At 41.6% G+C, this 14,373-nt stretch overlaps 1 protein-coding gene across 6 annotated transcripts in view; it reads right to left on the bottom strand.

Annotated features, from left to right (window-relative positions):
* The window catches only part of sptan1 (spectrin alpha, non-erythrocytic 1), a 138,656-nt gene that overhangs the window by 50,464 nt on the left and 73,819 nt on the right, over positions 1-14,373 (bottom strand). For 5 of the 6 annotated variants that reach the window (XM_072488829.1, XM_072488827.1, XM_072488828.1 and 2 more), the window contains 10 exons: positions 13,612-13,710; positions 12,890-12,928; positions 12,323-12,358; positions 9,823-9,870; positions 8,446-8,537; positions 8,051-8,195; positions 6,702-6,883; positions 4,834-4,933; positions 3,619-3,816; positions 1,013-1,159 (listed from right to left, as the gene is read on the bottom strand). In XM_072488829.1, coding sequence (XP_072344930.1) covers positions 1,013-1,159; positions 3,619-3,816; positions 4,834-4,933; positions 6,702-6,883; positions 8,051-8,195; positions 8,446-8,537; positions 9,823-9,870; positions 12,323-12,358; positions 12,890-12,928; positions 13,612-13,710 — 1,086 coding nt within the window. The remainder of the gene's footprint in view (positions 1-1,012; positions 1,160-3,618; positions 3,817-4,833; positions 4,934-6,701; positions 6,884-8,050; positions 8,196-8,445; positions 8,538-9,822; positions 9,871-12,322; positions 12,359-12,889; positions 12,929-13,611; positions 13,711-14,373) is intronic. The other variant, XM_072488830.1, reaches the window with a different exon arrangement.

The following is a 14,373-nucleotide window of genomic DNA, read 5'->3' as shown; positions in this document are numbered from 1 at the left end:
TTTCAGACAGTCTCAGAAAAAAAATTAATGCGCGAGTCTCCTGTGAACGTCAACTGTACTAATCTTGTAATTTATTGCGAGTGAAATGGAATATAATAGGGAAGCTTTTCTACAGTCGTAGAGTATTGGGGAGGCCACATCTAAAGCACCGTGCATAGTTTCAGTATCTTTATTTAAGAAAAGGATAATAATTGCATTTGAAGCAGCTCAGAGAAGATTCACTGGATTGATTGTTGGAATGAGGGGATTATCCTAGGAGGAAAGGTTGACAGGTTGGGCCTGTATCCATTGGCATTTAGAAGAATGAGAGGGGATATTATTGAAACATACAATATCCTGAGAGGACTTGACAGGGTGAATGTCATGGGGATGTTTCCACTTGTGGGAAAGACCAGAACTAGGAGGCACAGTTTAAAGATAACATTTATTTTTTTAATGAAGGTCTGTGGAACTTTTCTACAGGGAGGGGTGAGGTAGGGTCAGAGTATTTTTTTTTTTTTTTTTTTTTTAAGGCTGAACTCGATAAGATTATTGATTGACAAGGGAGTCAAAGCATACAGAGAGGAGGAAGGAAAGTGGAGCTGAGGCCAAATTAAGATCAGCCATGATCTTATTGAATGGTAGAGCAGGCTAAAGGAGCTGAATGGCCTACATCTGCTCCTTATTCACTTGTAGTGAGGCAGAATCTCGCCTTGATTAGTATATCCCTCAACGCACCAAGAAAATTAGGAGAATCCATAACAGTGCAAATAGAACATGGACTCAGATTGGTTGAATACCTCAAAACAGCTGTTTCTCCTTCTATTCTATGCATCAAGAACAATACGTCACCCATTCTCAGAAGTTAATATCCCTGGATAACGTATTTCTGCTCATGTGTCTTGCCATGGCCTATGGTAATTTATTGCAAGTGAAATGGAATCTAACAATAGGAGCCCAAAGATAGTAGGCCAAATATTTGCAGATTAATTAAGAGATAAATTGCCAACAGGTCTCTCTTCCACCACGTTACCTGGACTGTAATGGCTTTATCAAAATCTTCATGTTTCTTGATGAGGGCCTCCACACTGTCCAGGGAATCACCCTTGTCATCACTGGCCAGGAATGCTTCACGCGCTGCCATCCAGTTCTCAGCTTGCTCGCAGTCACGGTTGAACAACTACAAAAGAATAAAAAATATCTCATGCTAGAATGGGTTTATGCAAGTATAAATGCACCCATTTCTATACTCCCACCAGGGAATCGCACTCTAAAGGAGCACAGGTTACATACAGGGCTACAACATAGTGACACCAATTCTCTGACTGGTGAATTTTCAGCTCGAAATGCAAGGCTGGTGAATTTACTCAAGGAATAATAGAATGTCACAAGGTCGAGTCACGAGATATGAATCTACAATTGCTTTTGTCAAACTCTTACCAAAGTAAAGCATGACCATCTTAAATCTCATAACAAATGGTTATTGTGAGAATACAGGTCAGAACCTACTTCCAAGTACACGGTGTATCTATGTACACAATGGGCAAAATTTTATGGCGACTTGTAGCGGGGACAAGGCTCAAAAATGGCATACAAAGGTCCATTGACTTTGGTGGGACAGGAAAACCCTGCCAAAAATTCTGCCCACTGCATCTGTAACGGCATGCTGTTTTATGAAAACCTCACTTGTCTTGGGACAAACGTCTGAGTTCAGGACTAGATTAGGAAATATAAGTGGGTCGGCAATCAGTTGGAAAAGGGGGGAAAAAAGTAGAGCACATTCTGCAGCAAGTCATAATGATCTGGACTTTTTTTGAGTCAAATGTATTTCGTTTACGAGTGCTGTGGAAACTCAAGTCATGGAGTATGTTTAAAGCAGAGATTGACAGATTTCTAAGTACCAGTGACAGAAAGGAGTATGGGCACAGTGTGGGGTATTAAGGCATGGAAGTGGATGTTCAGCCACGATTGTGTTGAATGGAGGAGCAGGCTCAATGGGCTGAATGATCTCCTGCTCCTATCTACTGCACTATCTGAAAAAAAGTAGTGCAAATTCATTGATCAGTAACTTTCAAAGGAGAATTAGGTTTATAATTAAGGAAAAATATGAGGATAGAACATGGGAGTGGAACTTAATGATATATTTCTTTCAAATAACTGGCACAGGCCCAACAAGCATACTGGTCTCCTTTTCCGCCGTCTCATTCCACAATGATATTTCCTCAGGAAAAGCATGACCAATATCCAGAATAGTGGAGACAAAAATGCTGAAGTTATTCAACCGAGGTGGTGGAATAGCAGGTTTCCATGAAGGAAAAACTAAATGGGTCGAACAGCCGCCTCCTTAATTTGTAGTCAACTTTCTTTTCCCTAGCTTCTCAGTTAAACATCCAAGCCATAGTTTAGAATCCACATTCTATTCACTACTGTTTTATCATGGCTATTCAACTGCCATTATTCCTTACAACAAGGGCAGCACGGTGGGGCAGGAGGTTAGCGTTGCTGCCTCACGGCGCCGAGGTCCCAGGTTCGATCCCGGCTCTGTGTCACTGTCCATGTGGAGTTTGCACGTGTTTGTGTGGGTTTCGCCGCACAACCCAAAGATGTGCAGGTTAGGTGGATTGGCCACACTAAATTGTCCCTTAATTAGAATAAAAATGAATTGGGTACTCTAAATTTATAAATTAAAAAAATTAAAAATTATTCCTTACAACACATCAGCTAAAAACAAAAGAAACCGATAACATCTTTAAAGAAGGACAGCAGTGGTGCCTCTAGGTTTAAAAAATATATATTTTTATTCAGATAAAATGTTTCATTAAACGCAAACCTAAACCAACCAGAAACAAAAAGCCTAAGCTCGTTACCTTAAAAAAACACAAATACCCATCCCCCTGGTAACCAATTGCAGGCATCGCCTGTTCACCCCTAGTCCGTACTTCTTATCAAACTCATTTGCATCCTCCGCCGCATCGAAGTAATAGTCTCTGTCCTTGAAAGATGAGCTGGGTACACCACTCAAATTGCCTGTGGTAGCTCCCCAGATCTGGGCTTCTGCCTCAGCGATTTACAGGCCCGGTCCAACTCGGGAGGGGTCAGAATGATCTCCCCCCCACCCTCCCTCAAATTTCTGAACATCTTAGACGTATAGGAGTGAACTTTCCACCTTCAAAATAGAGTGATTCCCGGCGGCAAGTCATTGCTAGCAGAGGGATTCTCCAACAGCCAGCCAACTCAATGCCACCGGGAAACCCGCGGGCAGGGGTGCACTGCTGGCAGAACAGAGAATCCCGCCAATAGAGAATTCACCCCATAGCCCGTGGAGTAGGAGCCCTCCAGCAGTCCAACGATCTTAAATTTTGCCATCTGGAGCAGTGTTTTTCAAAAAAAAATTCCCCTCCAGGGGGGGGCGGCGGCGTGGAAATTGAATTATTTGAGACACCGCGCCCAACGTTTCATGGGGAACCTGATGAAATGTTAACTCCTTCGCTCTCCACAGGCGCTGCCTGACCAACTAAGTATTTCTAACATTTGTTTTTTATTTCAGATTTCCAGCATCTGCAAAATTTTGTTTTCATGGTTCTTTTAGTAATTAGAAGTTTAACTACCTGTACAGGACAAAGTTTGGTCTCTCATTACCTGTAGCTCCAGACACTGATCCAACATCATTCTGCGCTGAATCCATGCTTTCTCGAGATCTGCGCGTTCGCGTTCCAGGATATCCAGCTTCTCCCTGATTTCTGGGCAAGCGTAGTGCCCACGAGCAAGCAATTGGTGTCCAAACTGCTCGAACGCCTGGAAAGTGCCAGCCCTGGCATCAATTTCAGTACGATGCTCCTGCAAAAAGGGGGAAATTAAACAAAGTTAAGGAAAAAAGAAAAAGATAAATATTACTTTAAAAGTACCTGCATAAAACTTTTGTTTTAAATTAGAGCTTTTCCAATTCAGCATTCCTGCTGACCACCAGGGGCAACATCCCTAGCAGTGATTTTTCATCCATTAATATGAACAAAAAAAAGGTGCACGTGGTTCCAGCATGGAACAGGCGCAATAAAAAGAACATTGCTCCTTCCTTTTTGATATTTAAGGAGAAGAGAATTAGAGATTTAAGCAACACTCGCTGACATTACAGTCTCAGGATACGGGGTCAGCCATTAAGGTCGGAGATGTGACTCAAAAGATGGCGATTCTATGGAATTCTATAACTACAGGAGGCTGTGGAGGCCAAATCACTGAATATATTTAAGAAGGAAATAGATTTCTAGATTTGAAAGTTTCAAAGGGTTTGGGGAGAGTGCTGGAGTATGGCTTTGAGTTGGAAGATCAGCCATTATCATGTTGAATGGTGGAGCAGATTCAAAGGGCCAAATTGTCTACTCTTATTTTCTATGTTTCTTGATTTCTATTTTTCTCACAGGAATGGATTGTGTAAGTCACCGGTGCAACTTCAACGTCACATGTATGGATGCGAAAGATAAACTTCATCCATCAGTAAAAATAAGCCAAGAGTTAGAATAAAGCTTCTCATGACGGTTAGGATGTTGGCATGACAGGTCAAGGGTGTTTTCAGGCATATCAGTAAAACAGTAATAGCTCAGTTAGTTTCTCTCTCGTTTCTAATATGTCTATTTTATACAAGAGCTCAGAAGGTGAGCATCTCACTGATGTGACAGCTGGGCAGCTGTGAAGTTCACGATTTTTAATTGGAACCAGTATCAGATGGTAACAGCCATTTCCAAAGTTTGATTAAAACCCCCATCTGTGCTATATCACCAGTTACATCATTTATGGCTCCACTGACAAATGTTAATCTAAAAACAAAATTCCCCAAAGGACAGGGTAACTTTTCGTTACCTGGTGTCTCTCTAATAGAGCCTCAGCTCCAGTCACGTCCTTGGCCAGTTCGTCTGAAGAGACTAATCCTCGGATTCCATTTATCCAGGACATAAGGTCCCTGTGAAAATAATAAAAGGGTAGATCAGCTGCATTACTTTCTAACAGTCCTTTACTCACAAGAAATTTGAAAGTTTGTAATTCCACTATTTACAAACAAACAGCAATCTGCTCTGGTAATCTGCAAAGTGTGAGCCAGTTAAACACCAACAGCAACACTATGGGGTTTAGCTCTTATGATCTGTACTGGAGATTTCTGGGTCTGGGAAGGGGGTGCTGTTCGCCTCCAGAGGGAGTGAGTTTGCATTCGATGCTGGGAAAAATAACACCTAATATGAATACTTTTTTTTAGTCTCACCAAAACTCCTGAACATAATTTTGCCTGACAGACATCCAAAAGAACCATGAAAATGTACCCATATTCAAGTCTTTTAAAATTGCACCCATTCTTTGATCATAATATATTGATATACAAGGTGTGATTTAACGGCCTTGTCATGTCCGACTTGGTGTCGCGAAGAGGCCAGTGAATCTCGTGAGGTTCGGTTGAATCTCGCGAGACGTCACCATCTGGATCTCGCCCTGTAGATCAGCATATCATTTAAATACCTGGCTGCCGGCTTCTCTGGGCTACCGGGAATTAACGGCCTCCCCACCGAGGCTTTGATGGGACGCATTTGAGTACTGGTCCACACAAGCATGAACCAGGGGTAACCTGTTCACCCAATCACCTTTGTACACCCATAGCAGGGTGTACTCAGAAAAGAGAGTGAGTTTTTTTTAAATTTAAAGTTCCCAATTATTTTGTTTCCAATTAAGGGGCAATTTAGCATGGTCAATCCACCTACCCTGCTCATCTTTGGGTTGTGGGGGTGAGGCCCACGCAGACACCTGAGAATGTGCAAACTCCACATGGACAGTGACCCAGAGCCAGGATCAAACCTGGGACCTCGGCGTCAGAGAGGGGAGGGTTTGCCCGTGGGTTGGTGGGTGGGGGGAACCCCCAAGCTCACTTGGAAAATGGCAGCTTGATCTCAGAAGTGCCGGTTTGGCCGGTGAGTTGAGCACCTTGTTAAGAAAACATTGGGTATGATTGTACGGAAAGGTTTCCAAGCGAGAGGGGAACTGCCATAAGCTTCCTGACCCCCAGCCCGGTGAGGTTGTCGACACTATCAATTGGTCCGCTTAATGAGGCCCCACGGGTTTCACGTCGCATACGATTACCCGTTGACTGATTTGCCAGCTCCCTGCTACAAGGGAGAGCAGGACTTAAACCACTCCTGCACAGCCAACCTCACTCAACTCGCAGCCATGCCGCTGGGAAGACAAGCCCCACAATTCGGCCTGGGCAGATTATTGTACAAGACATGGCGCCATGTTCCCCAGAGGGTCTTGGAGGGTCAGCCATAGGGCAGCGAGTGCCTGGGAGGATGTGGCAGTGAGCTCAGGAGTATGGGCACATGCTCCTCTACGAACAGAAAAAATAAAAATCAAGAAAGGATCACACCCTAATTACTTTGGAGTGCAAAGTTCGACTGGGAATGTATTGTTCATATGGACTTAGGAACGGGTATAGGGCATGAGACATTGTTGTTACTATACATATTATTATGCAATGTTAAATTTATGCAGGCAAAAAGAACCTCATCATCCCTCCCCCCCCCCCCCCCCCCCCCAATTTGATTACTGCTCTTTCAGATACTACGCCTATTCACTCAAGACGTTTGTCCACTAGTGACAAAGCAAAATAACCTTAAACCCGCACATTACGGAGAAAGACAACAGTGCCCAAGCATGATCAGACTGAATGCTCCTAATTCTTGCATTACCTGAAGTCACTTAGGAAACGCTGCAGATCATGAGAGTCATTCAATTTTCCTTTACGTTGGTCAGCACGCTTCCCCAGACTGTCCCACGCCTGATTCAATTCGGTGCATTTTTCTTGGACATCCTCAACTGATTCAGGATGAGATTGAATCAGTCGGTTTGCAGTTTCACCCAGAGAATTCACCTACATTCAACAATTAAAACTCTATCAGGCAACATACCCCAGAGTAACAAATACATTAACAGGTGATTTAGGACTGACGTAATGAATTGGGTTATATTTTCTACTCCGGTATGAATTAACTCATACTAAGTTACTTTGCATTTTTGGGTTAATGACAGAATTAAAAATAAACAGAGATAAATCTAGTACTCGTGCTGGGGGGGCAGTGGCGTAGTGGTATTGTCACTGGACTCGGAGTAATACTCTGGGGACCCAGGTTCAAATCCCACCACTGCAGATGGTGAAACTGAATCCAATAAAAATCTGGAATTAAAACGTCCAACGATGACCACGAAACCATTGTTGATTGTCGTAGAAACCCATCTGATTCACTAATGTTCTTTAGGGAAGAAAATCTGCTGTCCTTACCTGGTCTGGCCTTCATGTGACTCCAGACCCACACCAATGTGTGGTTGACTTTTAACTGCCCCCTCAAGGGCAACTGGGTATGGGCAATAAATGCTGGCACAGCCTGCGACGCCCACAAACGAATAAGAAAAAAAATGTTAAGAATTCTCACAGGGATGATTGGGATAACGTCTCCCATTAATATCCTGTGCTTCTTTCAAGTGCCCTCTTGGTGATCCACAATTGTGCCCAGGTTTTGCTTTGTGCCCTTGCACAGTGTCATGAGAATTGCAGTTCTCTTTACGACTTCCATTTTCTGCAATGACAGCACTGCTTTTCTTCGGATGGCTGACGTGGTGTCTCAGAACTTTGGATTAGTGGTTCCCAGGAACATGGAGGGGAGGCAGGAGGGCTGAACCCAATGCGCAAAAATGTTTGAAAGCTATTGACCTAGAAATTAAAACTACACTAACGCCAACTGACTGTATTCCTCAAATGTCCTTTTCCCCCTGGATAACCAACGATTCTAATTTAGAGATTATTAAGTGAGGTAACAATTAATTTGTGTGATTTTGAAAGCTTTAATTTTGCAATAGCCAGACATCTTCAAAAGATATACACAGTTATCAGTTGCTCGGTTAAATGCACCCTGAAGGGTCAGGTAATCATTAAATATGTTTTGCCAAATTGAAGGTTTCCATTTTGGGAATGGCAAACCAAACCATTTCCAGCAAGATTCCAGACAGTTGATATTTTATACAGGCTACAAATATAGCTCACTTTATCTCCCAGAGCAGCAAGATCCCGTTCAAATCCCTCGTGTTTGCGTTGCAGAGCCTGGACACTTGCTAGGTCATGTCCATAATTATCAGTGTTGAGAGCTTGATTTTTCTCTTCAATCCATTCCTTGGTTTCATCAGCATCTCTACACAATACAAAATCAAATGGGTATTTAAATATTTTGAAAGCTACATTATCAATCATTTCCCTGTATAAAAATCCCAGCCAAAGTAGTCCTATAAAATACATGTTATTTTCTAAACATACACATTTTTACAGTTAAGCGAGTGAAGAAAGGGAATGCAAACGGATCTGTTTTCTAGCACAGTGCTCCACCTCCCGCCCAAAGTAGCAACAAATAGATCTTTACTATTCCAAATATCACAGCTATTTACCGGTGGAATCTCTGCACTTCATGTGCACTACCCAAGACATGGCTGCGTTCCTCAGACAGCTGTTGCAGTGACTTCCAGCGCTCGTTCAATTCCTGACAAAAGTGAAAACATTCTAGTTAACCCTGCCCGAGACATCAACATCACTGCAGATTTAAATCCTTCCACTCCACTGAACATAGATGTTCAGTTTGGTGTCTTCATTAACATTTCAGGTCCAAAAAATCTTCACTTCACATTAACACATCACTTTTAACAGATCTCTATACGTACAAGTGTGTGACTTGAATGCGCAAGTTTCAAAAATCCATAACTGCATAGAGAGAATTGCTCAACATAAAAGCAATGTAGCTAACCAGACCCAGGACTCTCCCAACTAGTTAAAATGTCTCAGTCCAGTAAGTAACAAGGATGTATATAGTCCAATTACTTATAGTAGAACTTGCCACTATTTGTTCAGTATTAGGCCCATTTGATCGGGTATAGGTGGTAATTGTCAGTCGCTAAGCTCTGTCCTTGTATCCATTGTTCTCACAGTGGTGTTCTTCCATGTTGTTGGCCTTATCTTGATAATATTCCTCATATAAATCTATATTGCCCTTGGAACTACCTTCCTCCTCTTTAACATCATTACTGCCTGCTTCATTGCATTTGTTGCCATCTTCCTCTTCCATTTACTTCTTCCCCTCCATATTCCATTTTTCTATACCATTAGCATCCTCCAATTTGATGCTTCTGTTGCCATTTTCTAACTTGCATAATTCCCCTTCCATATCGTCACCCATGACAACAGTATCCAAAGCATTCTTAATTGACTCATTTTTTGTCACCATCCTCATACTTGTGTCACTCTTGTCCACTTTCTCCTGCTCATCTTTTTCCTTATTAAATCAGCCCTGAATTAGCAAAGCTGATAATTACAATGGTGCTATATAAGGTCACACATTTTACTTTGCACCTCCGTAACCAAGAACTTTTCTGTGAATATATATTCTACTTTCTGCGTAAGGTTACATGGTATATATTTCAAATAAATACATGTAAACACAAAAAGCACATTCAATATTTAAAGGGTTAACTTATGATGCTAAGACGTACTTTCACAATTATTATTCAGTTAGCTCAGTTACCATTTGCATACACTTGGAAGCCTTCATAAAAGCTACAGGTTTATTTTGCAACACAGAAGCATGAAGTGCAGGGGAGGACTGTACTGTAGTTGCGCCATGGGTGACAATAACCATAACAATAGTACAATGACAGTGCACTGTAGCAAATGAGCGAAACGCAGTCACGAAACACAGTGAGGAGCTCATCACTGCATGTGAGGAACAGGTGCAAGAGGCAATGACAGAAAGGAGTGGATCCATCAGTTCTTACCTTGATGGCATTAAAGCTAGCCACCGTATGTGTTGCCAGCCGCACAGTCTAAACCGCAACCATGAATCACAGCAGTGGAAAACCAAACCAGTCGCGATCCATCAGTTAGTGAAGAGAAATGTTAAAGTTAGAAATATGCCCACTCAGAACTAACAGAACATGGCATGCAAGAGCTCACCATTAACAGAAATCATTAACTGAGTTTAGAATCCCCTTGTAGTAGCCTGTGTGAGCAAGTGTAGAATGAGAAAATGCAGGTCACTTAGTCTGTGTGAGTAAGCGTAGAATGAGAAAACGCAGGTCACACCCCACATCATTAACATGTCCATCCTGACAATTAGGAAAGTCTTCAGTGGCCACAGAAAGAATGAATGGGGAAATCAACAAGCACCAGATTAAAATATACAGGGAAATTTAAAGATTTAGTGAGAAGAATGGAGCATGTGAGCTCCTTCACAAATAAAAGCATTTTTACATTTTGTGCACAAATGTCCCATAACAAGTTGCAGTCAACAATTATTCTACTGTATCTCAGATTTGGCTTGGAGATGAAAATCATAATCAAGCACATAGGGCTCTTGAACTCTCTCTCCTCTCTCTCTCTTCCCTCCCCTCTCTCTCTCTTTCCCCCCCCCCCCCACCTCCTCCTCCTCCACATTTCAATATGCGGTTCACTTATGCTGGAAAATAGTTCGACAAATCCCAGCTCAAACGGCAATTGTTCATATGTTAGCATCTGCGGCGAATGTTCATGTGTTAGCCTTGGCAGCCAAAACTAATCCCACCATCACCAGACATCCACATGTGCAATTTACAGAGATGGGCTCTAGTGAGCTGGAACAGGGGAACCCCATGCAGGACAATGACAGTGACTGCACCTCAAATGAAAATAAATTAGAAAAGACTATTACTTCCCAAATATAATCAAGCAACATTAATGACTTCTTTTAAATGTATGTCGCTTACTTCAATGAGCGTGGTATTAGCAAAATAATTCTGGGCTGGTGTCTGAGAAGCATTCACATAATTACATAAACTGTATAGCACAGAAACAGGCTATTATGTCCAACTGGTTCATGCTCCACGATCCTCTTCTTTGTTTCACCTCGTCAGCGTATTCGTCTCTTCCTTTCTCTTTAATGCATTTATCTGGCTTCCCCTCAAATGCACCTGTGTTATTTGTCACAACCATCCCACGTGCTAGCTTTTAAAAGATTTAGCAGCTCACATATTACCATTCCAAGTTGAAAGAGGTAGTGTGAAGGGTCAAAAAGGATTTATATAAAAATTGGATTGTGTTGTTGTGAATAGGATCTAGTCATAAGCACAGCGTGGAAGAAATAAAAAAATATTATAATTGGTTAAAAAGTAGTCATTGAAATGGCATTTTTCACAAAGCAGTTAGTTAGTGATCATGGCTGTAAGATTACAAAACCGTGAAATAGGGTAAATATTTTAGCCATTTTTAAGATGTGTTGTACTGCATATCATTTAGGTACAATTCACATTTCTGAAAGGGATTTGCTCTGTTCTTTGGATAACAATTCTGCACCAAAGGTGTGCACAGTATAGGGATGTAAACAAGAACCACAACAGGCAATAAATGGGCATGCCCAAGGTCTGCCTGTATCGCTACAGACTGTGTTGGGTCTCTGCAGGGGTTTCTGCTGGACACTGTAGCTCTTCTGCCTAAGTTACAGTAGATGAACAAGAGAACGCCATGTGAATGTTCACCCACTGCCCTCCCACCATTGTCTTTAAATAAAGTCTTGTATGTCCAAACCTAATAATGATAATTAGTGAGGAGGCGTAACTGGAGAAAATGAGGTCTAGCTGCAAACTGAGGAGTCCTTGCTTTGACTTAGTCTGCCATTACATTAAGGTGGGTTACAAATAAATGGGCTGATTGACAAAGACTTGCAGAGAGTTATCATGAATATTTCCTTGTAGACCACACTGATACAGGTTGAGCACTCCTTATTCGAAACGAAAAAGCTCTGAAATCTGCGCTTGTTTTTTTCCGGCGCCAAAATCATGTTTCTGGTTAAAAAAAAATAACAGTGTTCACCCAAGATCTGCTAGCTATGCGAAGTTTCACAACTATACCTATACAGGTATCCCAAAATTTTAAAAATTCCGGACACTATAGGCCCAAGCATTTCGAATAAGGAATGCTCAACCTGTACCAGCCCTCAATTGTAGGCCATAAGCAATCAAGGAAATGTGGATGAAATTACGGAATTTGATCACGATTAGACCAGTTTTAAAGTACAAAAACTGGTCATTCGATTCATTCAGTTACTGTGAGTTGGTGACCTTGATCACTACAAATTAAATCTTTGCTTTCTACGACTTTGGGAAGGGCAGGGGGAAAACTATGTTGAGAAAGACAAAATAGAATTATAATTAATATGGGTTTGTAGAAAATGATAGAGGCATGGTACAGAACAGCTGGTTTTTCAATAAAAGAATACAGGATTCTTGAAAAGGAAACTCATACCTTCCACGGTGACACAGTTTTAGAGTCGGATTCATCCTATGGAAAGAAAGTACATGAGAAATTTGAGAAACTGGATGCTTACAAATTAATTCAGCCACTATACCAGCAGAGCATTAACCATGTGGGATGAACTCAGTAAGATCCAACATGGATTTAGATGAACTATCTTTCAAATGTTTCGCATGTTCCTATGTTTTAATTGCACAGTTTATTTTAGATCAAGCTAATGTTCATGTTAGAACAACACAGAAAAGAATTTGGTCCAAACATGCAAAAAACTATTCATGAGAATCGTACCAATAGAAATGTCTATCTTCAAAACCATACTTTCCTCCAAAGGAAAGTAACATGTCAAAATGCAATGTGTAGAGAACAACAGTCTCATCTAGTAGCCGATTGTAAAGTACAGATGAATTCTATTATCACTTTATACAATATTGGCTTTCTAATGTACATCAGTCTGTCGGTTACAATGGCACTGGTGCCATTTTGATCCAAGATATCAGCTGCGCACAATGCTGTTTATGTTTTGCCTTAATATAATTCATTCAATACCAGTGCTCTTACCTTGGCAGCTCCTGGGGCAGATCCCACAAGCGCTTGTTCCTGAAATAAGAAAACGGAACAAAAATATTTAGGAGCAAAATTATGACGAGACCCCCCAAACTTACTGGTGATGGGCAGAAACTGAAGGAGACCAGCAACTGGGCTAAAACACATCCTTAAAAGCCTGTCAGGCTTAACTCAAGGTATTCCAGGACCAACACAACAGATAGCAAAACAATGTGGTAAATTCCACATGAAAGCAGATACTCTACACAAAATGGAAAATAACCAACTTAATTCCCATTCTTACACTAAATTACAGGATTGATCCAGATGAATCAAGGCGAATGTTTCAAAAATGGATTTTTAGGTGGTGAAAGTAAAGGAAGCAATAGATGATTATACATGGGAGCTAGATAAAGGTAACTGTTGAGGATCGAGATCAGTACTACAGCAGAACATCACACACATTTTGGGAACACGAGTTGGGAGTTCCTCACAATCAATGTGCAACTTGAACACCCCCCCCACACACACACACACACACACTCTCTCTCCTTCCCCCCCTCCCCCCACTCCCAATCAAGAGGGTAACAATAATGCAGCTGCATTTAACACACAGATCTCCTTTGCTCTGCTTATTCCTTAATTAAATTCAGGGAGAGTAGATTATCTTAAGTGCCAGTTTTATAAACTCATTTTGAAATAAAGTGAGCTGAAAAATGGATGAAATGATACCACACCTGAGCAACTTGAACTTCTTCAACCATCAAACCCTCTGACTCCAGATCGTTTGCCACTTTGTTAATATCTCGCAGGCGAGACTCATTGGCTTTCAGGTCCTTAAAACAAAAATAGCTGCTTGGATTAACAATTTTGTTTTACTCAAGTACCTTTTCATGCATCTTGAACATGACTTTAGCACAGAGAGTAGCTGAGGGCAAAAATATCTGCACCCTTTTACTGTGAAATTGGATAAACAATTGAAGCAGAGAAGATACAGAGTTAGAGAGAGATTAACTCTAGCAAAAAGCTGGCACATACTTGATGATAACTGAAGTATATACACAAATTAGACCTAAAAGCGATCTGTCCAACTTTCTTTTCCAGACATGTAGCTATGGGCAGCACAGTAGCCTAGTGGTCAGCACAGTTGCTTCATAGCTCCAGGGTCCCAGATTCGATTCCCGGCTTGGGTCACCGTCTGTGTGGAGTCTGCACGTTCTGCCCGTGTGTGCGTGGGTTTCCTCCGGGTGCTCCAGTTTCCTCCCACAGTCCAAAGATATGCAGGTTAGATGGATTGGTTATTCTAAATTGCCCTTAAGTGTCCAAAAAAGTTCAGGTAGCGAGGGAATGGACGGGACCCCATAAGTGGAATTTAACGAAGATGGTGGAGGAGGCCAGAAAGGATCTTAAGAGGTGAGATACACTGCACTTAATGTTGGCGGGGAGGGTCCAAGTGGTGAAAATAAAAATTCTGCCGAGGTTCTTGTTTATCTTTCAGG

Source organism: Scyliorhinus torazame, chromosome 22 (assembly GCF_047496885.1).
Source record: "Scyliorhinus torazame isolate Kashiwa2021f chromosome 22, sScyTor2.1, whole genome shotgun sequence".
NCBI classification, from domain to species: Eukaryota; Metazoa; Chordata; class Chondrichthyes; order Carcharhiniformes; family Scyliorhinidae; genus Scyliorhinus; species Scyliorhinus torazame.
Note: the sequence above shows the minus strand (reverse complement) of the source record. Positions and strands in the feature narration are given on the sequence as shown.